General features: G+C 35.2%; 2 protein-coding genes across 6 annotated transcripts; both read left to right on the top strand.

The window, feature by feature from the left end:
- The first annotated feature begins 8,701 nt into the window (after positions 1–8,701).
- On the top strand, positions 8,702–16,851 carry LOC121976199 (kinetochore protein SPC25 homolog). Of its 4 annotated transcripts, none has more exons than XM_042528273.1 (9): positions 8,702–8,970; positions 9,809–9,874; positions 13,423–13,569; positions 14,393–14,506; positions 14,578–14,667; positions 14,754–14,879; positions 15,273–15,517; positions 15,691–15,738; positions 16,561–16,851. In XM_042528273.1, the coding sequence occupies exons 1-9, from the start codon at positions 8,802–8,804 to the stop codon at positions 16,576–16,578; spliced, it is 1,023 nt and encodes a 340-aa protein (XP_042384207.1). In that variant the 5' UTR covers positions 8,702–8,801; the 3' UTR covers positions 16,579–16,851. The 4 variants fall into 4 exon arrangements, with proteins under 4 accessions (XP_042384207.1, XP_042384206.1, XP_042384208.1 ...); XM_042528272.1 differs by lacking the exon at positions 16,561–16,851 and adding an exon at positions 16,109–16,283; XM_042528274.1 differs by lacking the exon at positions 15,691–15,738.
- A 521-nt stretch (positions 16,852–17,372) lies between these two features.
- LOC121976198 (serine/arginine repetitive matrix protein 1-like) lies at positions 17,373–23,951 on the top strand. 2 transcript variants are annotated; one of them, XM_042528270.1, is made up of 13 exons: positions 17,373–17,528; positions 17,623–17,712; positions 17,838–17,960; positions 18,046–18,213; positions 18,298–18,384; positions 18,534–18,670; positions 20,693–21,493; positions 21,587–21,682; positions 21,795–22,043; positions 22,137–22,232; positions 22,316–22,356; positions 22,451–22,505; positions 23,155–23,951. In XM_042528270.1, exons 1-13 carry the CDS (start codon positions 17,508–17,510, stop codon positions 23,750–23,752), a joined length of 2,562 nt encoding a protein of 853 aa, XP_042384204.1. In that variant the 5' UTR covers positions 17,373–17,507; the 3' UTR covers positions 23,753–23,951. The 2 variants fall into 2 exon arrangements, with proteins under 2 accessions (XP_042384204.1, XP_042384203.1); XM_042528269.1 differs by having other exon boundaries at positions 21,581–21,682.
- The last annotated feature ends 406 nt before the right edge of the window (positions 23,952–24,357 follow it).

Here is a 24,357-nt window from a genome sequence, read left to right as displayed (position 1 = left end):
AAGAACTAATTGTTCTATTTTTTATATTGTGCTAACACTTGTCTTGCAGGGTATTTTGGACTAACACATTTGTTGCAGAGCAAGAAAGCAAGCAAAGAAACAAAGCTGCCTTCAGATGAACAGTACCCGAAGGTGCCTTCCATGGCTATGGAAAGCGTCTTGGTACTGTTCATAGAAGGCGTCTTCCATGGTTATGGAAAGCGCCTTCCATTGGATGAAATTTGGTCGAAATTTTGGATAAGCACCGATCACTTCGGGATTGATTTTGCCTCATTGGAGGCGCCTTCCATGCTTCAAGCCTTTTATAAGGCAGATTCGAGGAGGCATTGGAACAACAACTACATTCGAGCTACTGCGCGTTCATTCAAGCCTCCGACTGCTCTCGATTGTTGTTACAACTCTACTACAAAGCTGCTGAGCTTGACGACTGATCCGAGGAGTTCTGATCGCACCCATCAAACAAGCATCAACACAAGAAGAGCTCTCATTTCGATCTATAAGAGTGTTGGTAATTTTTTGTACTTAATTACTATAAAAAGGGCAAGTGCAGTGTGTTGCACTTGGCCTAATATTTTTGTACTCGATTCTCTCTTCCGGGGGTATTGGAAGAGGGTTTTAGTGGATTGTCCATCGATAGATCCGCGGGAACTGGGCCTTGGAGTAGGAGTCGCCGAAGGCTCCGAACCAAGTAAAAACCGCTTGTGTTTTCTTATGTCTTGGTTTTTCATTTTTCGCTGCGTACTCTGTTTTTAAATTTTAAAAGAAAACAAGTTTTAAAAAACCACGTGATTCACCCCCCCCCTTCTCTCACGTGCGTCACGATCCAACAGGAAGTTCAATAGGAAGTTGGCAAAAAAAAAGTCCAAGTGAGTCAAAGGTTGACCAGACATTTGATGCTCATAAGTCCAAAAGGGAGTTGGCATGAAACAAGGTAGTTCCGACATAGCAAACTTCCAAAGGCCATTACTCTTGACTCGAATATTCAAATGAGGTGATTTTGAATGAGAAACAAAGACAATTTAGAGCTCTACACATTTTACTACTTATCAATTGATTAGATAATCGATTGGAGGGGTCAATCGATCTAGTAATTGATTGGTTCACGAAGCATAATATAGAAAGTGTTTTGATCGATTGGGTAATCGATCAAAATCTTCCCCAATCAATTGGGAGATTTCGTCAGTGAACAATGTGTTGGAGTGTATACTGAGAGCCTAAGCTTTGTAAACATTCATTATGAATAAAGAATCACATTTGGTCTAATTATCTACATTTGTTTGTAGTTGTTCATTTAATTTATATTGTAGATAACATAGTATGTGGTGTCACATACAGAAGATGATGTTATCGGTACCTTATAAATTATAAACAGTAGCTCACGACCAGAATGGAAAGGAACAAACCATTAGAAAGTCGTAGTGTAATTAGGTATTAGTTTATCTTGACTATATAATTACACTAGTACACTCAGAGTGTATTGAGTAGGACCATTTGAGGTCGTTCCTTTTATACTGACTTTATAAAGGAACAAAGACCTCAGTTATTATGGAAGTGTGTGCTCTTAATCCTAATATAATAACAAGCACATATGTTTGATATTTATTTCTTTAATTTATCAATGGGTGAGATTTAGTTCGATGAATCAATAAACCCGATAAATTGGGAAATGGTATCACTCATAGTGTGTGTTGTTGATTATAGAAGGAAACCGTGTCCTAGTGATACTAGGTTGATAATGTCCTCAAGAGGAGCTCATAAAGATTGTCATGTTAAACCCTGCAGGTGGACTTAGTCCGACATGATAATAAGGTTGAGTGGTACTACTCTTGGACTTAGATATTAATTAAATGAGTTGTCAGTAACTCACTTAATTAGTGGACATTCGATATCTTAAACACAGGGAGACTAACACACTCATAATAAGAAGGAGCCCAAAAATGTAATTTGGGATTGGTGCGGTAGTTCAATGATAGTTCTCTAGTGGAATGAATTATCATTGATAAAATTAAGTTGTGTGTTCGGGGCGAACACGGGATGCTTAATTTTATCGGGAGACCAAAACCAATTCCTCCTCTCGGTCCCTATCGTAGCCTCTTATTTATAGAGTACTATACCCACCTATACCCACCTATACCCACCTTCTACACCCACCCAAAGGGGGCCGGCCAAGCTAGCTTGGGAATCAAGTTGGGTGGTCGGCCCTAGCTTGAACCCAAGCTAGTAGGGCCGGCCAAATAAAAATAAAAAGAAATTTAATTTTAATTTTTATTATTATGTGGAAGATATATTTTAAAGAGAATTAAAATTAAAATATCTCTCTTATAAAAGATCTACAAAAGATTAAAGAAAGAGATTAGATCTCTTTCCTTATTTGTAGATTGGAGAGATGTTTTATTTTCTCTTTAAAATTATTCACATGTTAATAAAATTAAAATTATAGATATTTCCTTTTATTAACCATGAAGAGATTTTAAAGAGAAATTTTATTTTTTAAAATTTCCGGAAACAAATTAGGAAGTTTTAATTGTTGATTGAAACTTGTCCTATTTGCCTTCCAATGATGTGGCCGGCCATCACAAATTAATTGGGGAAATTTTATTTTATTTCTCTCAATTAAATCATGTCAAGGAAATTAAGGAAAATTTATTTCCTAATTTGCCTAGGCCAAGGAATATAAAAGAAGGGGTGAGGGTGCCTTCACAAGACACAACCTCTATTGTTTTCTCTCCCTCTTTCCTTGGTGTTGTGGCCGGCCATTACCCTCTCCCTCTCTTCCTCTTGTGGTGGCCGAACCTCTCCCTCTCCCTCTCCCTTGGAGTTCTTGTGGTGGCCGGATACTACTCGGAGAAGAAGGAGAGAAAGCTAGCATCTCTTGGAGCTTGGTTAGTATTTTGTTTTTCCTCCTTGGTGAAGTTTCCCTTTGTGGCCGAACCTTGCTTGGAGGAGAAGAAGGTGGTTGGTGGTTTCTCATCTTGGAAGATCGTTGCCCACACAACGTCCGAGGTTAGAAGAGGAATACGGTAGAAGATCAAGAGGTTTTTCTACAAGGTATAACTAGTAATTTCTATTTCCGCATCATGCTAGTTATTTATGAAAATAATACCAAATACAAGAGGCTTACGTTCTAGTATTTCGAATATGGTTTTTCGAAGTTGTGTTCTTTTGTTTCTTTCTTTTCCTTGTGATTTGATTGTTCTCTTTGGTTAACCTAAAGTTATTTTAGGAAATTAAATATTAGCTTTCTATTAAAGGTTTTGTCTAGTCGGTGGTGGTTGCTCCCATATCCAAGAAGGCCATGTGCCTCGCCACGTCAGTACTGGGAACCTTTTATGGAAATTGATATTTAATGGAATTAATAACTTAAGGAGACTTGGGTCGAACGTGTTAAGTTCCGCAGGAGATCCAAGTCAAAACCTAAAAGAACAAATAGATTAAGTTTTGGATCAAACGTGTTAAGTTCCGCAGGAGATCCAAAATTTAATTTAAAAGAACACATGGTAGCTAGGAAAAGGTTCAGACCTTTGTACAAAATTTTTGTACAGTGGAACCTATAGGCTTTCCGAGTAGCAACCAACACAATGAGCTTCTGAATCGATCAGGTGATCGATCGAAGTTGCGTAATTGATTAGGTAATCGATTGAGAGAGTTCGTGAGCGAACAATGAGCTTCTAAATCAATCAGGCGATCAATTGAAGCTACGTAATAAATTAGGTAATCGATTGGGAGCATAAAAGAGTCATTGTGGGGTTTGAATGAATAAATCTGATGTGACAATCGATTAGAAGTAAGATCAATAGATGCGTAATCGATTGGGAGAGCTCGTGAGCGAACAGTGAACTTCTGAATTGATCAGATGATCGATTGAAGCTGCGTAATAAATTAGGTAATCAATTGCGAGAAGAAAAAAAAACCATTGTGAGGTTTGAATGAATAAATCTGATGTGTCAATCGATTATAAGTAAAATCAATCAATTAGAAACTCTAGATCACGGATAAAAGATGTTTTCATAAGGATCATAATCACTTCTTCTTTTCCACACTTCACTACTAGTTCTTGGATGATTCAGGGCGAAGTGTTGCTACACTCTGAGTCTACAAGAGGTATTTCCAAACAAAATAAAAGCAAGCAAGGTTCTCATTATATTTGTGTATTCATTTCTTTGTTCTTGTTATATTTTTCTTGCTGTGAGCTTGTACGAGGTTTCTTCATCTTTGGATTGTTTCCGAGAAAAGATGATTTTCATAGTGAAATTTGTCTACTATATAGATTCTTGGATTAGTCACATCTAGAAGATAAATACCAAGTGAATCTAGACATTAGATAACTTATGGATCAGATGTTTTTTATTAGCGTCTTAATTTTTAAAAAATATTTAAAAAGTTATTTACTTATCTAAAATTTTATTTAAAAAGATATTTTTATAATAATTTTGATCTAAACTATTACTCATAATATTTCGAACAAATTGTTATATGTTATAATAGTTTTGAACCAAGTTTGCTATAATAGTATTGAAGTGAATTTAACCAAAGGGATTCTAACCTAATTATAAAAAATATATGATATTTTGGTATGTCAATATCTCTCGTGTAGAGTAACAATTTTGCATTGCATTATAGTAGTTTTGGTCAAATTTTATTATAAAAATACTAGAACAAAGATTTTTTTGAAATGAAAAATGAGATAGTGTTGTTTTGATATATATATATATTTTTAAATTGAGGAGCCCTCTTTTATCAACGATAAAAAAATAAGGTGTGTCCTTTTAATCTTTGCCTTAATTGAAAAATGGGATGCTTCTTGATCGAAGGCGAAAGGAAGCAAGGAGGGGAAAAAAATTACGAGATTATGCTCTAAGCAACCATCGACTGTGCCCAATTGCCACAAGGCCAAGCACTTAACTCACATAAGTGGTTCCTATAGTGTTGTTGTTCACTAAAGACAACCTTTCTAAGAATCTAAATTCTTAGCTGTTTGCCTTCTTCACCTAACATCTGGTCTCGCCTCGCCTAATGTTTGATACCGGTCGATTCTAACCCTCAAATCCCTATCTACATCAGGGGAAAAGGGTCAAACTACAATTTCAAGTTTCCTCAAATATATTAAAAGTTGCAAGTTCTAATAAAGTTAGGATCCTAGCCCAAAATGATGGGATAGGAATAGAAGAAAAAGGAAGGTGATCGAATTGTTTAGGTCATCTTGCCGGCCTTATATCTTAATGGATGAATTGAAGTGATGATTTCGTCAAGAAATTCAGTGGATTGCCGGCCTAGAGGCTTCCTGTATGTCCAATGGAATGGTGGGTCAAGATCTCACTCTATTTATTTATTGACTGTTGAAACTAAAATAGTTTATATATCTCCATATATTAGTATGACATTATATACTTTAAACTTAAATTCTTATGGATTTATTTTTAGATTTTATTCAAAAAGTTTCATTTTAATAAAGATATCTTAATCTTTTTAAACATATGATCATTTCAATATCATTTCAATATGAGACTTTAATTGTATTCCCAACAATCTTTCTCTCAAATGGAGGGTCACCATTACTTTTAGGGTATGTTTGGTTCAAGTTATCGTGTATAACCTTGGTTATGTGATTACCAGGTAATCACATAACCAAGGTTATGGGGAATAAACACATAACCAAATGTTGTTTGGTTCAACCTAGGTAATGCAACAAAAACTTGTTTGTTTAAATGTTTTAATGAATACCCTAGTTTAATATTTTACCGTATTACCCTCAGTTACAAAACCAACTATACATAATAATAATAATAATAATAATAATAATAATAATAATATTATTATTATTATTATTTATTATTTTATGTTTTTTTACTTTTCTTTTTCCTATATATTTTTTTACTTTTTAATGTGTTTTTTTATTTTTTAATGTTTTTATATATATATTTTTATTTTTTTTACATTTTTTTAATTTTAAATTTTTTTATAATTTTTTTTATTTTTAAAATTTTTTATTTTTTTAAAAAAATTAAATTTTTTTAAAAAATTAAAATTTTTTAAAAAATTATTTTTAAAATTTTTCAACTTTTTAAAATTTTTTATATTTTATTTTTTAAAAAAATATTTATTTATTTTTTAAAAATAAATTTTAAAAATTTTTAAACATTTTTTTATTTTTTAATATTTTTTTACATTTTTTCTTATCGGAGGGTATTTTTGGTAAAAAAAAATCGTTAACCCCGGAATCAAGGAAAACCTTAGGGTGCGTTTGGTTTCATTTTTATTTTCTAGAAAACGCGCGTTTTCTAGAAAACAGAAAATGACTTTTTGTCATTCTCTGTTTTTCTAGAAAACGATAGCCAATTTTTTAGAAAACGCGCGCGGAAAACGCAAACCAAACACCGTTTTTCAGAAAACGCACGTTTTCCAGAAAATGAAAATGGAAAATGCGCGTACCAAACGCACCCTTAGTTTTCTGAGGTTTTCCGATTCCGGGCTGCATGACCCTTTTGCTGATGTGTCGGGCATGAAACATTACTCGGGAATTATCGAATACCTAAACCAAACAAGGTTTTTGTTGATAACCTTGGATGGATAACCAAGGTTATCAAGAATAACCCTGAACCAAACGCACCCTTACGGTTTGGATTTGGGTCATAGTGGTCAAGCTACTGCTCTGGTCTCTTGGATGATTCTCGACTCATTTCGACTTGACCTCTCCGCAAGTATCCGATTATTCTTGACATGCTTCGAGTCTCTCCGTAAGCATCCGATCACTCTTAATTTACTCGGGGTCTCCTCACAAGCATATAGTTACTCTTGATCTGTTCTGAATCTCCTCATAAGCATCTGATCACTTTTGATCTGCTCCGGACCTCCCAAGCATCCGATTATCTTGATTTTCTTTAAGCCACCCCTCAACTTCGTTCAAGACAGTTCCACATGGCATCCGGTTTGAACCATGACTCTGATACTATTTTGTTAGAATTAAAAGAATTTACATATTTTATAATGATATGATATTATCAACTTTAAATCTAAACAATTCATAAATTTATTTTTAAACTCTATCCAAAATATTTCATTTTAATTCAGATATCTTTATATTTTCAAACTCATAATTTTTATGATAGTATAGAATTTTAATTATATTCTCAACATTGACTACGGTAGGACCGTGTGAGCGCATGTGCCGAACAATTGAGAAGGCAATTGCGACAGGACTGTCATAGTAGGGTCGTGTAAGGCGGCCACACAGGATCGCCTGTGTAGGATCTTGTGAGGCGATTGTGTATGACGACCCTCAGTTGTTAGATCGCCGAGCGGTCACGTGGCCGCATGAGGCTACCTCTTGCCGTTGTGAGCACGAGAAAAAAAAACATGTGAGGAAGAAAGGAATATTTGTTCCGTCCGATTTGAACGGAGAACAAATTGTTCAAATTAAATATTCCACGTAAGGAAAGTTAGTAGTTCATCCTCTATTAGTTTAAACAACGGAATGGATGAGCAATCTTTTTTTTCCATGAAATAAAATTTCAACAATGGGCAAAATAAAAAGGATATTCCTGATTAACTTGTCAAAAAGGATACTTCTATATTTTTTAAAAAAATAATCCATATCATATTTTTCATTAAAATACTCTTCTTAATAGTTATTATAATAATTACAATGTAGTTGTTACACCATCTATAGGTATAGGTATGATCATAATTGTCTCAATTTAATCAACGTTATTACACATAAAATTTTATTATATTAAAATATTCTTTACCTTGATTAAAACTATTTAAACTTAATTAAAATCACTGATGTTCAAACTATTTTGATAAATTAAAATAATTTTATATAAGCTAAGTAATCTATTGAGCTTGATAAGCTTAGAAACAATTTAGCAATATAAGCTTTCACTAATCACTTGTATTAATTACTCGTAGATGCAAGAGAAATTTATATATAGGTCTAATCTCTGCTTGCGATCTAAACTTCACTCTCTCTACTAGTGGTTCAACCCCTTAAACACCAAGGGCGATAAGTTCTTTCCTCCCTCCAATCCAAGGAGCAAGCGACCCGACAAATAATGGCATTAGATGGAGCCTAACCATCTTCAGTGAAATGAGCAAGTGACCTTATAAGCTATCAAAAGCTAACACTCACTATGAACAATTATCGATTGCCTAGAGAAAGCAATACGAATAATAATAACAACAACAATTACATATTTCATCGAACCGATGTCATTGGTTTTGGCACAATGACGTAGCTTGGCTACCAATGGCCCTACCTCTCATGCATGCCAGCACAATAGCACTAAACTTGTAGAGCTATAATTGTCAATAATAATGACAACATAGATTACTTTCTTCTAGATCGCAATCTAGCATACCCTAAAGTCAACCAACTTGACCGACTTACTGGTCAACGCCATTTAGTCCAACAATGTTTCATCTGGTTGGTCAAAAAAAGACTGCCGCATCGATTATGAATAAATTTAGTATCGGATAAAATTTGTTTATGTTCATTTAACAATAAATAAATAAAAGTCGGATATTAATGTTGTTGAATAAAATTTATGAATATTTTATTAATAAATTTATTTATTAAATTATATAATATTTAATTATTAATTTTTTATTTGAATATATACAAATATAGTAATTTATAGATATATTAAATTTAAAAATATATAGATTTTATATATTCAATAAATATTTATTTATTTCCGATTTGACGGCCTTACGAACCGGTTCAAAAAATTTTGAACCGAAACGTCGAAACCCAGCAGAAGAGAGCGGGAACTCAATCCGAATCTTCTGTCGCCGCCGGGTCGATGTCGCCGATGGCGGAGGATCCCGTCCACCTGAGGATGTCGGAGATGCGGCACGAGTGCGGAAAGGAGATGCTGAGCCGGCGGGAGAATGCGAGCCTCGGCACCAGTTCCTTCCGCCACTCGCTCCCCTCAATCCGGTCCTCGGCCGAGCTAACCCTAGCAGATCGAGGTTGGTCCCTCCTCTTCCTTTCTGTCTTCCTTACTCCCATCCACTGGAACTCGAGGCACAGCAATTTCGAATTCTAGTGTGCATCCATTTTGGATCTTGGTTTCGTACTCTTGTTTTCCGTTGCTCATTTCCATTTTTGATTTGCCTTTTCTGTTTATACCCGAAGTTTCACCTCTAAAAAGGAAGGAAGCATCTTCACAGTGATTGAGCTTGCAATCACTATTTTCTTCGGAGCAGAGTTGTAAAACAAAAATCATTTTTTTTTTCAATATCGAAAACTTTGCTAGGGTTAACAGCTGTTAATGCTGCAATGTAGTTGGTGGGTTGTTTGAGACAGTCAATGTCGTATCTAGTTGACGAGGGAATATTCCTGATCATGTTTGCCTATTCTTTTCTGATAAAGGTTCGCTCTTGACTAATGGAAAGCTCAAATTAGGTTAAGTGGATTTAAGTTTGTATTGTTTAAAATTTAAGTATGGTTGGTTCAGGAAGATGCATTTGGATGCAAGAAAAAAAAATACTAAAAATTTAATATAAAATGAAAGACAATCATGACAATTGCTTTACCTAAGCAGTTGGAGATGTTTAAAAATTGAAATTTGAAACTATACTCATTGTCATATAACTTGGAAGACAATTTGAAAGATGGGATCACAATAATAGCATCTAACTTACAATTTTGAAGGGGATTTTTTTCTGTTTTGTGTTCATGCAGATTTGAAACTTTTATTGAAATAAATGAATTTAACTTTCGTATGGGGAATAGTCTTATTTGTCTGGGATAAATACTTGCACTTTTTAAAAATTGGTTTGTAATATTCTGTTCTTCACAATGCAGAAAAACTCTTCAAGCTGAAAGATGACTTCAATTGCTTGGAGGCTGAATTACGCGAAGCTTTCTCAGGTATTCATTTCTCACCTACAGTTCATTTAAATGGAGGGAAAGACCATACATATTTTTGTATTGTAGCATTATTTATGTCATAAAATAAGAATTTATTTCCACCTATTTGGAGTGGGTATTATTGTAGATAGTTTGTTAAAGGATGAAGTTGTAGGAGTAGTTAGAAAAAGGGATAGAATTATAGCCCTTAAGATAATAGTGGCGAAAGAAACTATGAACATAATTAGCGTATATACATCATATGTAAGATTAGATGAAACTACTAAATCAAGGTTTTGGGAGAACTTAGATGAAATATTACAAAATATTCCACCAAATGAAATGATTTTAATAGGAGGTGATCTAAATGAGCATGTCGGAGTGAAAAATGAGGAATATGAGAGAGTACATGGGAGTTATGGGTTTGGAATGAGGAATGAGGAAGGGAAAACTATATTAGATTTTGCGATAGCATATGACCTTATATTAGCTAATACATTTTTTAAGAAAAGAGAAGAACACTTAGTCACATTCAAGAGTGGGAATAATAAATCGCAAATTGACTTTCTTATGGTTAGGACAAAGGATAGACAGATTTGTAAAGATTGCAAAGTCATCCCTGGATAAAGCTTAACTATCCAACATAGGGTAGTAGTGTTGGATATACTCCTCAAGCATAGTAACAATAGAAAGAAAATATATACGATTCCTAAAATTAAGTGGTGAAAGTTAAAGGATGGGAAGCAAAATATATTTAAGGATAAGGTAGAAGTACAAGCATTAGGTGAAATATACGATGACTCTAATAAAACATGGGATAAGATGATATCAAAGTAGAAAATAATAGCTAAGAGTGTACTCGGTGAGTCAAAAGGACATGCACCACTAAGTAAAGAATCTTGGTGGTGGAATGAGAAAGTACAAGAGAAAGTGAAGTAAAAACGAATAGCTTATAAGAAATTATATATTTGTAAGAACGAGGAAAACTTAAAAAAATATACAATAGCCAAGAAAAAAGCTAAGAAAGTAGTGAGTGAAGCAAAAAATGAAACTTTTGAACGATTATATCAAAAATTGGATACAAAAGAAGGGGAAAGAGACATTTATAGAATAGCTAAAATGAGAGAAAGGAAAACACGAGATCTTGGCCAAATAAAATGTATTAAAGATGAATGTAATAGGGTATTAGTAAACGATGGAGAAATAAAAGAGCGGTGGAAGAGGTATTTTCATCAACTTTTTAATGAAGGTTTAGGTGACCAACTTAACTTAGGTAATTTAAGTACGTCAAATGAACATAGAAATTTTAATTTTTATCGTAGAATTCAAACTTCAGAAGTAAAGCAAATTTTAAATGAGATGCACAATAGAAAAGTCGTTGGATCAAATGATATTCCGATAGAGGTATGGAAGTGCTTTGGGAAACAAGGTATTGAATGACTTATAAAATTATTTAACATAATATTGAAAACGAAAAAAATACTTTATCAATGGAGGATAAGTACTCTAGTTCCCGTATATTAGAACAAGGGAGACGCATAAAATTGTGCAAACTATAGGGGTATTAAACTAATGAGTCATACTATGAAATTTTGGGAAAAAGTAATATAAAAAAGATTAATGAAGGAGACTACAGTGACAGAAAATCAATTTGGGTTTATGCCTGGAAGGTCGACAATAGAAGCTATACATTTTCTTAGACAATTAATTGAAAAATATCGGGAGCACAAACAAGATCTGCACATGGTATTCATTGACTTAGAAAAAGCTTATGATAGAGTCCCAAGAGAAATTATATGGAGAATTTTAGAAAAGAGAGGTGTTAGCGTAACATATATTGAACTAATTAAGGATATGCATGAGGATGTAACGATCATAGTAAACACTTCAGGCGGAGTAACTGAAGCATCAAGGATCAACTCTAAGTCCCTATCTTTTTACACTAATTATGGACGAACTTACTGCGCACATAAAGACACAGTACCGTGGTGCATGTTGTTTGCAGATGATATTATTTTGGTAAATGAAACACGTGAATGAGTAAATGCTAAATTAGAATCTTGGAGGAAAACACTAGAAGAGAAAAGTTTTAAGCTTAATATATTAAGGACAGAATATATGGAATTTAAGTTTAGCAATATTAGAAGTAATGAAATAATTGTTAAGATAGGAGAGGACGAGTTGTCCGGAATTGAGAGATTTAAATATTTAGGATCATTTTTGTAAAACGATGGAGGGATTGAGAGAGATGTCTTACATAGAATACAAGCAAGATGGGCGAAATGGAGGGGAGCGTCGAGTGTTTTATGTGATCGTAAAGTACCTCTTAAACTTAAAGGTAAGTTCTATAAAACCGCAGTTAGACCTGTTATGTTATATGGAGTTGAATATTGGGCTATGACTCGAGCACATGAGCAGAAGATGAGAGTTGCAGAAATGAGGATGTTAAGGTGAATATGTGGACATACGAGGATGGACAAAATAAGAAATGAGAGCATTAGAAAGAAAGTCGGAGTTGCATCTATTGAAGAAAAACTCCGAGAGATATGTTTAAGATGGTACGGACATGTACTTAGACGACCAATAAATGCTCCAGTTAGGCGATGTGAAACTATGATAAACATGCATATCAAACGAGGAAGAAGAAGACCAAAAAAGACTTGGTTAGCAACAATAAAACAAGATAAAATTTATTTAAATATAGATGATGATATAATAGGAGATAGAGCCCAATGGCGTAAAAGGATTCATACAGCCGACCTCACCTAGTGGGAAAAGATTTAGTTGTTGTTGTTGTTGTATTTCCACCTATCTGGAATATTTTGATCCTTTCCCACCAGTATCAAAGATGAAAGATGTTTACTCTTGTTGCTCTTCATTTCAGCTACCCACTATTTGTCTTATTATTTATATTTTCATCATTCTGTTGCTTATTACATAATAGAGCCAAAATACGTAAAACATGTTACTTACAAGATTTCATATTTATTCACCTCATTTTTTTTCCATTTATTTTTTATTGAAACTACACTTCATATATTCACATTTTTTTCTAGTTAACTAAAAACCTTTAATTTTAACAAGTCACTCAATGATTTATGATTTGAGTTTATGCTATTTGTACTTTCATCAATTATCACGATATTCTTTGCAAATTAAATACACTAAGGAGGAATATTTTTGAAGATGATTGGTAAGTATGGAATGAACTTTGCCATAGGATCGAGTGACGGTCCTCAACTCCTCTTAAATCATGATGTGAAGTCCTCACACCGCAATCATTTTGTTTTCCTATGGCGGAATAATGAGTTTACAAAGCAGAGTAGGATTAGGAAGAAGCAAATGGAGAATTATCTGCAAAAAAAGAAGAAGACAAAATTGCATTCACCTGTCTTGCGTAGACTTATTATGTATGGAATAAATATATGAACTAAATTTATCAGGCATTTATAGGAAACTAACTAGCTAACATCAGCTGGTTACTTATATAAGTTCTTTTTAGTTATCCATGACAACTTTTCTATCTGGGCTAGATAACAACTTATCTGGTCTATGATTTGTTTTTGTAGCGAAGGCTGCTAAAGATTCTAAATCTGCTACTATTGCTGAAGTCCTTTCTACCACAATATCTAGATCTGAGCAACTGAAGAAGACAATTACAGAACTAAGAAGAAAGAAAGATGAGTATGGTTCAACTATTTCAAAACAATTAGTTGGTATGCACATTAGCCTGCTTTCCTTATTCTAGTTATATATCAAATTTCTGCTTATAAATTAATACTTTTAGGTGTTGTCTTTCACAGTAAGCTTGACTAATTTTTACACATCATTAATATTCTTTATTTAATCCCTTGGTATAGGTGCCTTGGTCTTAAAATCTTGTTTCTGTACTGTAATTGATCAAGTTTGATTCCCCCTAAATATAAACCAAACAAGCAATTTTATGGTCTTGCAACAATAGGTTGCGGAACGTCCAGATAAACTCAATCAACTATCAAAGGAACATGTTCTGTATTGGAAAATTAAAATTCTAGATACAATATATTACATCAATGTCATAATATGAATACTGTAATAGATTCCAAAAACTATAACATAATTGTTTGCATGCATATGGTGTATCCTTTAGATATGGTTACAAGTTACAAACTTTGCTCGACAATTTGCAAGAACAACACCAAGGAATAAAAATGCATTACACTTTCTTTTTTTGGTTGAAGCTCAGTTAGTTTCAAATTGCAACTATGGTCATTGTAGCTGGAAACTGGTTGATTAGTCATGCATTCTTGGTTAGATATTTTCCTTGCCTCAGATCTGGTAGCATTAGATGAGAAGAGTAACCATCCATGTGGTGTATCCTTTAGATTTTATGTCATGTGTTTAACAATATACCCCAAACACCAAGGAATAAATTGCACTTCATTTTTTTTTTAAAATTCTGGTCGAAGTTCAGATGCTTTCAAGTTCTAACTATGGACATTGTAGCTGGAAGTTGGTTTTGTAGTCATTCATACCTGGTTAAATTTATTCCTGTCGTAGATCTGAAAGCACAAGAAGAGAAGAGTAATCATGATATGCTCGAAAGAAAAAAGATAGAGGAGGCTATTGAGTGGTACAGTAGGTTTCTTGGTTTCCGAGTTGAATGTGGAGAAGGTAAAATATGAACTTTCTTGACTTTGTTTATTATAATGGTTCTATCATATTTATCAATGCTTCTGGTGAAGGGGTCAAGTTCATCTTTGACAAAATTGATGTGAAGAATCCAGATGATGAGCACTCATTCAGCATCAGACTTGAAAATGATGCTTATAAACGTAAAAATAACCATCTCCATCAGTTTAGTTTCTCGTGCTGTTTTTTCTTCTTCTTGTATATATTTAATCCTTCTCATAATCTTCAGTACTCGACTGCAAACCATACTTGGAAGGTATTCTTGAATTGATCCAGGTATTGAATAAAACAAATAGCTTATTCAAGTTTGCAAGAATAATGAGAGAGAAGTTCCAGGATGCTGCTGCATTAAATGGTAGAGTATCCAAAAATATTTTTCAACCTGAAGTTGTTAAACTAGTTAAGTTCGAATTTAAAATTTTCTTTAGTGACAAAATCTATTTGGCCGTTCACATTCTTCATTTGGGTTGAGAAATAGCCAGATACTTATTTAAATATTTATTGCTATATTTGTTACTCTGTTAGGTTATTTAGCATATTCGTGGTTTCATTTCTTAAGCTTGATTAAATGTATGAATGGCCTTAGTATTTTACCATGTGGGCAGAGTATGTGGAGGTATCATGCCTGCCGATTATTCTCTTTTTTTTTTCCCCTATGAGTTTTGTTCTGCTTTTTCTGATTTTCAAGCATTTGAATTGGTGCTTCTCCATGATTACTCTCACTGAAAGCTTTCTGGTTTAATTACAGGAATGCTACCTGCAACTATGTTTGCATTTCCAGATCCGTCTTCAGTTACAGTGTCATCGGCCCCTCCAATCTCTGTGGACAGTAAAACTGAAACAACAGTGACACCAAATGATATTCATGTCCAAGATAGTGATTGTCAGTTTAATCCTGCTAAAAAAATCAACAATAGCCAACCTGCAAAGCCATCTCCGAGTCCTCTGCCTGCGCTTCACTCTGAGATTGCGCGTCGTTCTCCACGTTTGCTGGTAATATTTTCAAAATCCTATGTTTCATCATGTTGGAAAGACATTTCTATCTAAACTGCAAGTTACTCTAAATGAATATATGCTAATATGCAAGTGGCAGAGCTAGTTTAGAATGACATAGAACTGATGGAAAGTTGATTTTTTTTTTTTTTTGCTTTGATCTGATTCTCTAGGATTTTGGGAGCTCGTTGTGGCATTACTTTCATGCATCTTCAGGCTTGGTACTCCAAAATTCCCCTCTTTTAGTTTTTAGCTAAACCTCAAATTTTAAGAAAAAATCCACACGAAAATTAGTAAATGTTGTAATGCACATTAAAAAGGATTGCCCACATGAATGTATTATCAGGAAATTATTTATTCATGTCTGGAAATTTCCTGATCATCACACCAACTCTTTTCAAATATTGCTTGATTTCTTCTGGTCTATCCACAATATCTAATATCAAATTATGCATCTTTTTATCGTGATAACTCCATTAATACTATTAAATAAGCTTCAAGTCAGTAAAACATAAAAGCTAAGGATATTGATTTTGGTGAATTTATTAGCTCAGATAATAATATGCTTTTTGGAATATGTAATTTTACTAGGGTAAACATGTCCACGAATGGCTACTGCTTGAATGCTATGCCGATAGGCTAGGAGGTTGTCTAGCTTCTTGAGCTTTACTGGATTTTCTTGAGGGGTGTAGCTCTTTTAATAAGGCTACCCTCTAGTCTGAATTACACATAATACATTTGATCATATGCAGATCGTACAGGCATCTTTTCCTAATAGATGACCAGGCACCTTAATGTTAGTGTTGTCGACATTGTGTCTTTTTAATTTATAGTCCGCGAAGAAAAGTGATACTTCATGATTGGACCAAGTATTTTGTTGATCTTGCATTTTTGTGGATATCTAGTTAGTGATCTTAATATTTGCAATTTATTGTGTTTTAGTACAAGTTTCTTTGACCTTAACTTTCGTTTACATTGACTGTCATCCCATAGTTCACAGAAACAATTTGTAATTTTTCATCGCTCAAATTGATGTTCAACAGGCAAGACGCGGTTGCTGAGCCTCTACGTAATTAGACGACATACTATGCCCATTATATGTGGCGGGTACTCTCGACAACTCTCCAGCTAAAGAAATGACTACATGTAAAAATAACTCCCACTGTTTCTTTCTTTTTGTTTATGGTGTCATCTTTGATAACCGAGGTTAAAGTAGTGCTGTGATATTATTGAAACCGAATTGCTTGAACTTTACCTAAACATGCTTCTCATTGTAACCATATATTCATGTTGAAAATTGCCGAGTTTGTTAGTGATCGCAATTGACAAGTTTAGATGTAGATAACAAAATGTGCAAGAAAAGAGTATTTTGCAACGAACAAACGGGAAATGCCTTGCAGATCAGATCTACAAATGCCTTAGGTAGATGAATTAGTTAAGCTGTCACAAGGTCTCAATGGTGGCCTTTCTCAATGGATGAATGCTGCTTGATTTCTCGGTGAACACTTGCAAAACATTTTCATTTTAACACAACTAGCTTACTTTGTGTTTGCGACAAGCATAAGATGGGAAATGTATCTTCTTACAGTTATCTTTGTACTGATGGTTTGCACATGTCGGTTTGATAAGTAGCCAACTATTCCAAAAATGTTGTTTGAGGTTTCGATCGCCATTCGTAATCAGTAGATTGAAGAATTTCATTGGGAAACTTAAGAAGAGGATCTTCTATGAACAAAGCTCTTAAACCACAGAAAATCAGTATAGTCAAAGTTACAGCCATGGATGGATCGTCGTGGATGGGCCGGGCCGTGGCCCATCCACATCTGGGCCGTAATCGAAAGCATAAATGTCTCGTTTTGTTCAGCTCGGGCATTTATTGCGCGTGCCCGAAGAAACCCTCGAGTTCTAGCTTCACAGCCCTCTTCTGGTTTCGAGGGTTGGCTGCTTTCTCTTCTCGCCCCTCTTCTCGAAACCCTAGAGGGAGAGGAGGATGTCGGGCGGCTTCTTCCGGGTAAGCGAATCCATCTCCCTCCTCGATTTCTGTGCTACTCCACGTAAACCTAGGGATTCGATTGGGGTTTACTAACTCGCTCTCGTCGCCTCAGGGCACCTCGGCGGAGCAGGACACCCGGTTCTCCAACAAGCAGGCGAAGCTACTCAAGTCCCAGAAGTTCCCCCTGGAGCTCGAGCACCCGGTGAGTGATCTCATCATTTCAAGTAATAGATCGTATATCTGGTGTTAGATCCTGAGGTTCCTGGTTGAACTTCGTTGTTTACTTATCATAAGCGAAACGGAAAGTTAGATCAATTTCATGTTTAGGTGGATATGACGAAGGTGAAGATGGATGTTATCAAGCCTTGGATTGCAACTAGGGTCACAGAGCTGCTTGGATTTGAGGACGAAGTTCTCATTAACTTTGTTTATGGACTTCTGGATGGCAAGGCATGATGCTGATGCTGCTATGTTTTTGGTGCAACTATCGTGCCTAGTTTGCCAAGTTAAGTTTGTTCTTTTACTTGTTATGCAGGGAGTGGATGGGAAACAGATTCAGATACAGCTTACAGGATTTCTAGAGAAGAACACTGGGAAGTTCATGAAAGAGCTTTGGGGACTTCTCCTCAGTGCTCAAGATAACGCAAGTGGTGTTCCCCAGCAGTTCTTGGATGCAAAACAAGAAGAAATGAGAAAACGAAAGGTTTTATTGCAATTTTAAGTTTGCATGTTACCTTAAAGCTTTGGCCTTCTCCATGTTGATTTGCCATAGATATTTCTGTTGTAGGTTGAGAGTGATATGATAACTCAGGAAATTCAGAAGAGAAAGGAAAGGGAAGGTAGAGAATTTGAGCAAGAGAAGCAGAAGAGGCTGGTATTTAACAATATTGATCTGATTATTTCCTGAGCTTACTTTTTTTTTTTTTTTAATTTTGACTTATGGTTGTCTCTTGATGCCATTCAGCTAGCTTGTGCGATTATTTGGGTTCAGTTCATATACTTCTTTACCTCAAACTACTGTAGGACGTGGAAGCTGGTAATTCAAGATCCGCGAATGCAATTTCTGGCTCAAGTTCAAGACATTCACAGTCGAAAGATTCAAGACTTCAATTAGAGGAGAGGGGTACAGAGATTGAGAAAAGTCCAGTGGTAAAAAGACGGTTAGTACAATGTGATGTCACTTCACTTCTATTACAGTTCTTTTAAATTTTCAAATTCGCAAAATATCACTTTTGTGGAAACTAAAATAGTAGTGTACAGTTTGTTGTTTATGATTTTTTTTTCATTTGTTACTAGTTTAGAAGTGTACAAACATCAACTTTATAGGTTTGTATGATTGCTCCAACCTTTACATTACCGAAATTTAAGAAGCTTGAATTTTTTTAATATACATCTATGCCTTGAATAGTGCAAATTTAAATACCTGTAAATTAACAACTATTTTTAGTAACACTGAAGTGTACACGTCTTTACTATTTTAATATTTTCTTACAGAAGTAATCTAGGGGTACGTGCAAATTTGTAGGATACAGCAGTCCAATTCTGTTAGATCTAGCTATAAATTCCTAAATACCACAGAATTTTCTTCAAACCCATCAATTTTTCCAATGTGTTGTGCTATTTCCCTTTATCACTATTACTCTGTTGTCTCTGCGTACAAGCAACATCAAAGTGTACAAGTCTTTTTTTTGTAGAAGTAATCTAGTGACACATGCAACTTTGCAGAACAATGATCTAATTCTGTTAGATTTAGCTAAATTTTCCTATTTAGACCCTTCAATTTTTTCAAGGAGAGCCTTGGTCCAATGGTAAAGTTGCTTCCATGTAACCTAAAGGTCACATGTTTGAGTTGCGGAAACAACTTCTTGCATAGTAGGGTAAGGCTGTGTACAATAACCTTTCCTCTAGACCCCACATTGTCGGGAACTTTGTGCACCAGGCTGTCCTTTTATTTAGACCAGTCATTTTTTTTCATTGTTTTGTGCTATTTCTGCTCTTATTATTGCTCTATGTTATCTCTGCATACAATCTTTTATCCAATATTCAAATATGTAGGTCTTCTAAAATTTAAATTTCTTGATAGTGGCATTTCTTTCCTGTATGTCTGATGGAAATGTCAATCTTTTCTTAAACCGAGCTTCATGTAGTTGATACATTGGGTAAAGGATTTTTTTCTTATTTGGTTTCTGCAATATTATCTAGAACACTTATTATCATTATCTGTTGGCTGTGGTTGACGTTGTCTCTTTACACCAGTATAACTATGCCACTGTTTCATATTTGCTTTTTCTGGAACTTCTATGTCTGAATTTCTAATAGATCTTTCTTTAGCCTGTAGGCATTTGCAACAATTGGTTTTAGCATATGCTTTTTACTACTGGTCCCATGAGGTAAAGTTTGGTCTAGTATTTGTTGGTTCTTATAAACCACGATAAGATAGCTCTTGTTACTATATTCTAAATATTAGTAGTCTTGAAGGGAAAATATAGATCTTTGGTATTGTGAACTTGATTAGATGTAAGCTAAATAATTTCTTTTCTTTTCCTTAGGCTCTATCTTTGTCCACCCATGAATGATTATTCTTCTCCTATTCGGTAACATTGTCCTGTTTGTTTGATTCAGAGCTCTCTTTAGTATGTTGGGTTTGGTTTCTCAGTCTTAACTACGTAATCATATTGTCTTTATTCAGGACTTCTTCACCAAGCCTGTCATTCAGCAAATCAGATTCTAAATCTGGGAGCTTAAAGTACCTTCTTTTTTTGGATCCTATAGAAGTTGACATTTTACTATCTGGTTATCATACTGCTTCATGTAAATAATTTATAAGCATGACCTCGAACCAATCACTATCCATAATTTTGGATAAACTTGACACTATTATCTAGTTAATGTGTTCAAATTATTTAGCTTAAATTCAGCAAACTCTTCTGAGTTGTCATACTTTATTTTCTGAAATATTTATGACATCTTTAAGGTGATAGTGACCAATTGAGGAAGTTAATTGTGCCACTAGTTTGTTTTTGATAATAGATATTAAAGAGGATATACGCGATAGTAACCAACGGAAGACGCAGGACATTTCATTCACCTATGCACTTGTCATGATTCTTTCTGTGAATTTGAGGTCTTATCCATGTTCTTTTTGTGGCAAATCTGAACTAGCTCACATGCTTCTTTACCAGGGAAGGGAGGTCAAGGAGTGCATCTGTTTCTTCCCAATCACGTAGCCGTTCTCCTAGTAAGCAGTATCATTCTCCACCTAGGAATTCTATTTCATTGGAAAGGCGGTATAAATCTCCAGCAAGAAGATCTATTTCTCCTCGCCATAGATATTCACCAAGGAATAATCGGTCACCTCCGAGACACATATCTCATTATGCTAGACAAAGATCGCCTTCAACACCAAGGCATGGATCACCTTTGTCTGGACGTAAATATCTGTATGGACGACGTTCTCCATTATCACTGCGCCATAGGTCTCCTCCCTCACGTCGTAGATCCCCCATTCAAAATCGCAGAAGATCACCTTCTCCTAGACGCCGCTGGGACTCACCTTCTCCTAGACTTCGCAGAGATTCACCTTCACCTGAACGTTGTAGGCGATCACCTTCTCCCGGATATAGAAGGAGATCACCTTCTCCCATACGCCGCAAGAGGTCACCTTTACCAGCACGTAGGGGATCACCTTCTCTGGCACATCGAAGGAGAACATCTCCCCCACGTCGCAGAATATCACCATCTCCTTCACACCATAGAAGATCTCCTCCTTCGCGCCATAGAAGGTCACCTTCTCCTTCACGCCAGAGAAGATCACCTTCTCCAGTACGTCACATGTCTCCTGTCAGACGTAGGTCTTCTCCCCCTCAGCAATATAGATCCTTGTCTCCAAAGAGATTATCTTCAGATCCTTCTCGTCAAGGACAAGGAAGATCGCCTAGGGGTTATGGTGCCAATGCTCAACTGTCTCAACCTTCAAGGAAAAGGTGATGATTAAGTGAACAACACCGTTTTGTTTTCTTTGTAACTATTGTTGCTGCTTCAATTTTGTTATGCTGATACAATTGCAACAGCCACAGTCCTAATAGGAATCATAGAGGTTCAATTAGGGAAATTGATAGCAGAACCAATGGCTTCGATACTAGAAGGCTTGAGGATGACTATGCATCTAAGAGGTACTCCTAAACCAACTTACTCTTTTCATTTATTGAATATCTGCATGTGAAAAGGATAATTCTTTGCCCCACTTTTGTCTTTCTGTTTTGCATTATTTTGTTTCTCTTGCAGGGCTGGGGAGGGACGATCATCATCTCATACTGCTTCACACAAAGTGTTGGACGAACATACTGGCTCAAAGCGGAATATTCCAGACCGCATTCTGCGCAAATTGCCAGGTTCTTCTAAGTCGCCCAGTCAAGATTCTAGAGATCAAATTGACATCGATGATGATGATGATCATCGCATGTTGCCTGAAAATTCTTCAAGGCGGTCAGTCTCACCTAGTAATTCAAGGAGAACAAACCTAAGAAGCAATAGGTACACATGTTGCATTTGATCTTTTGTCTTCTCTTTTTCTTGGCTAGGCTTTGTCAATTTATCATAGAGATTGTTGTGCAAATTCTCTTGCAGGTTGTCTGAAGATGCTACCACCAAACAATTTGACAAACGAATGCCTCATGATAGCATGGGAATAAATAATGACAAGGAAAAAGCTGATGTTATCCGGTAAAATTTGTTCTTTCTTTTTTGTAATTGCAAAATCTCTACTCAATCTCTTATTTTCTTTTCATGTTGATTCTGATTCTCAGTGAGGATGCGTATCATGACATCAATTCAACATCTAAGAAAGGTAAATTTCTAGAAGCAGAGATGAAAAAGTAGCTTTTCTGCTACTTAATCTAGAAGAGTTCTATTTATGTGTTGTCAATTGGTTCACTCCACAGGCATCCAAAGTCATCCATCAAATGTGAAATCAAAGTCAGATGATGAATGGAATAGGTAATCCTTTTACTTCTGTTAGTATCATATTGTTACATTCTTTTGTGACCAATGCCATTTCTATTTGTTTGATTCTGGTCTAAATTAATTACTTAAATTATTTGTTTATTTTTAGTTGATATCAACTAGATAGCATTTAGTGCTCAACAACTTCACAAGTGCAAATAATTGAAAACAAGGTAGTGAATAAAAGTGTTGAGAAAAAAGTGAGTATTCTAACTTGAAGTTAATAATTAACTTCACCAAATTATGGTAATTATAATCTGCAATTGTCTTTTGATCAATTAAATGAAGAGTGTTATCTCGACCAATGCTTCATGTCAAAACATAGCCAGGAGACTAGGTTTATAGTTTTTGGAGTCAGAACATAGATTAATAGGTGGATATGAAAGGAACAAGAAAAAAGTTTGATTGTGTGATACATTAAACTTGGCTAATTAGGGTACAAGTCAAACTTGAGGAGTTATTTTTGAAATCATGCTGGCAAATATTTGACTATTCCCAACCAAAATCAAAGTTTTTGTTCTGTGACCCAAAACATTTTGCTACAAATCCATGTCGGTATGGTCACAAGCAAGAATATGATACTCTAGGTTTATTGTGCATTTTACTATATGCATATTTGACAATCCTATATTTTAACTGGCAGTGGTGTGGATATTTCGAGAAGAAATGTATCACAAGTGTTGCAATCTCAAATTGGTATTGAATATGGCCCTCAAAGGGGGGTGCGGGGCGAAAAACATTCCAGTGGTGACCGGCAATCCTTGACGCTCTCTCCATCTGATGCTGAAATGCAGCCCAAAACAAGACATTACAAAGAAGAGACTGATGAACATAAACATAGGAGTTCGGAAAAGAAAAGGCACAAAAGGTCTGATAAACATAAAAGAGATTCAGATAACACTTCCCACTCGGATTCTGATATTGAAGACAAGAAGGAAATCAAGAGAAGAAGGAAAGATGAGAGAAGGTTGCGGAAGGAGGAAAAAAGGCGGAGGCGACAAGAGAGGCACCACAAAAGATTAGAACGGCACTCAGAGAAGCATAAAACTAAGATTGCAGATACTGTAACACCCCCATCTGATTTTGAGAAGGATTGCAACGATGATGGAGCTGCGTCTATTAAGGGCCATTACTCATCAGACAATGCATTTGAAACGGAGTCCGAAGAGAAGCAACTCGAGATTGAGCTTCGCAAAAAGGCCCTTGAATCTCTCAGAGCTAGGAAGGCTGTTAGGCATTAAATTCGTAGCCTTAGCACAGTTAGAACTTCCATCTGCATCTTGCTTGTGGTATTGTTTCATTTGTATCAGACGATGCGACGTGGATTAAGCAAGCCCTGGTCTAAACTTATAATCTGGCAACTGAAGTGAATCGACTAGGAACTTGTTAAAGTGACTTTAATACCAATTACTGCCATGGCATTCGGGAATTTCATATTTATTTACGGTTGGGTAGAAATAGATGTTGGTATTGACAATTTGTTTTCAGATAACTCTACTAATCTCAACTTCGCAGGGTTGAGCAGTGCACTACCTTCTCGAAGAGCAAGATATATCAGGAGTCATGCGCCCTTAAATATTTCCTTATTGGTAAGCTAATCACTTCGATCAAGTAGCTAAATCTGAATTACATATTTCTTCAATTTGTCTCTTTAACATGTTTATTTGATTTTTTTTCAATAAAAGATTTAAATTGTCTAACACCATTAGAAGTCAAATATTTTGACAGCATTTTTGAGAAAGTAAATAGACTTCAGTAGATAAGTGATCTAGTTTTTGCCTTCGATCTCTCAATGAGGTTGGAAAAGGTCAGTTTTTTTTATTAACTTCACATAAATTTTTCTTTG

This window comes from Zingiber officinale, chromosome 4B, assembly GCF_018446385.1.
Source record: "Zingiber officinale cultivar Zhangliang chromosome 4B, Zo_v1.1, whole genome shotgun sequence".
Taxonomy (NCBI): domain Eukaryota; kingdom Viridiplantae; phylum Streptophyta; class Magnoliopsida; order Zingiberales; family Zingiberaceae; genus Zingiber; species Zingiber officinale.
The sequence above is the reverse complement of the archived record's forward strand: the minus strand, read 5'-3'. Positions and strand labels throughout refer to the sequence as shown.

Coding starts and splice junctions, on each gene's coding strand:
- LOC121976199 (XM_042528272.1), top strand. CDS start 8,802: ATGTCGCCGATGGCGGAGGATCCCGTCCACCTGAGGATGTCGGAGATG. Junction 14,880..15,272: donor GGATGCTGCTGCATTAAATG/GTAGAGTATCCA, acceptor GTTTAATTACAG/GAATGCTACCTGCAACTATG. Junction 15,518..15,690: donor GTCGTTCTCCACGTTTGCTG/GTAATATTTTCA, acceptor CTGATTCTCTAG/GATTTTGGGAGCTCGTTGTG.
- LOC121976198 (XM_042528269.1), top strand. CDS start 17,508: ATGTCGGGCGGCTTCTTCCGG. Junction 18,671..20,692: donor AGTCCAGTGGTAAAAAGACG/GTTAGTACAATG, acceptor CTTCTTTACCAG/GGAAGGGAGGTCAAGGAGTG. Junction 22,233..22,315: donor GAAAAAGCTGATGTTATCCG/GTAAAATTTGTT, acceptor TCTGATTCTCAG/TGAGGATGCGTATCATGACA.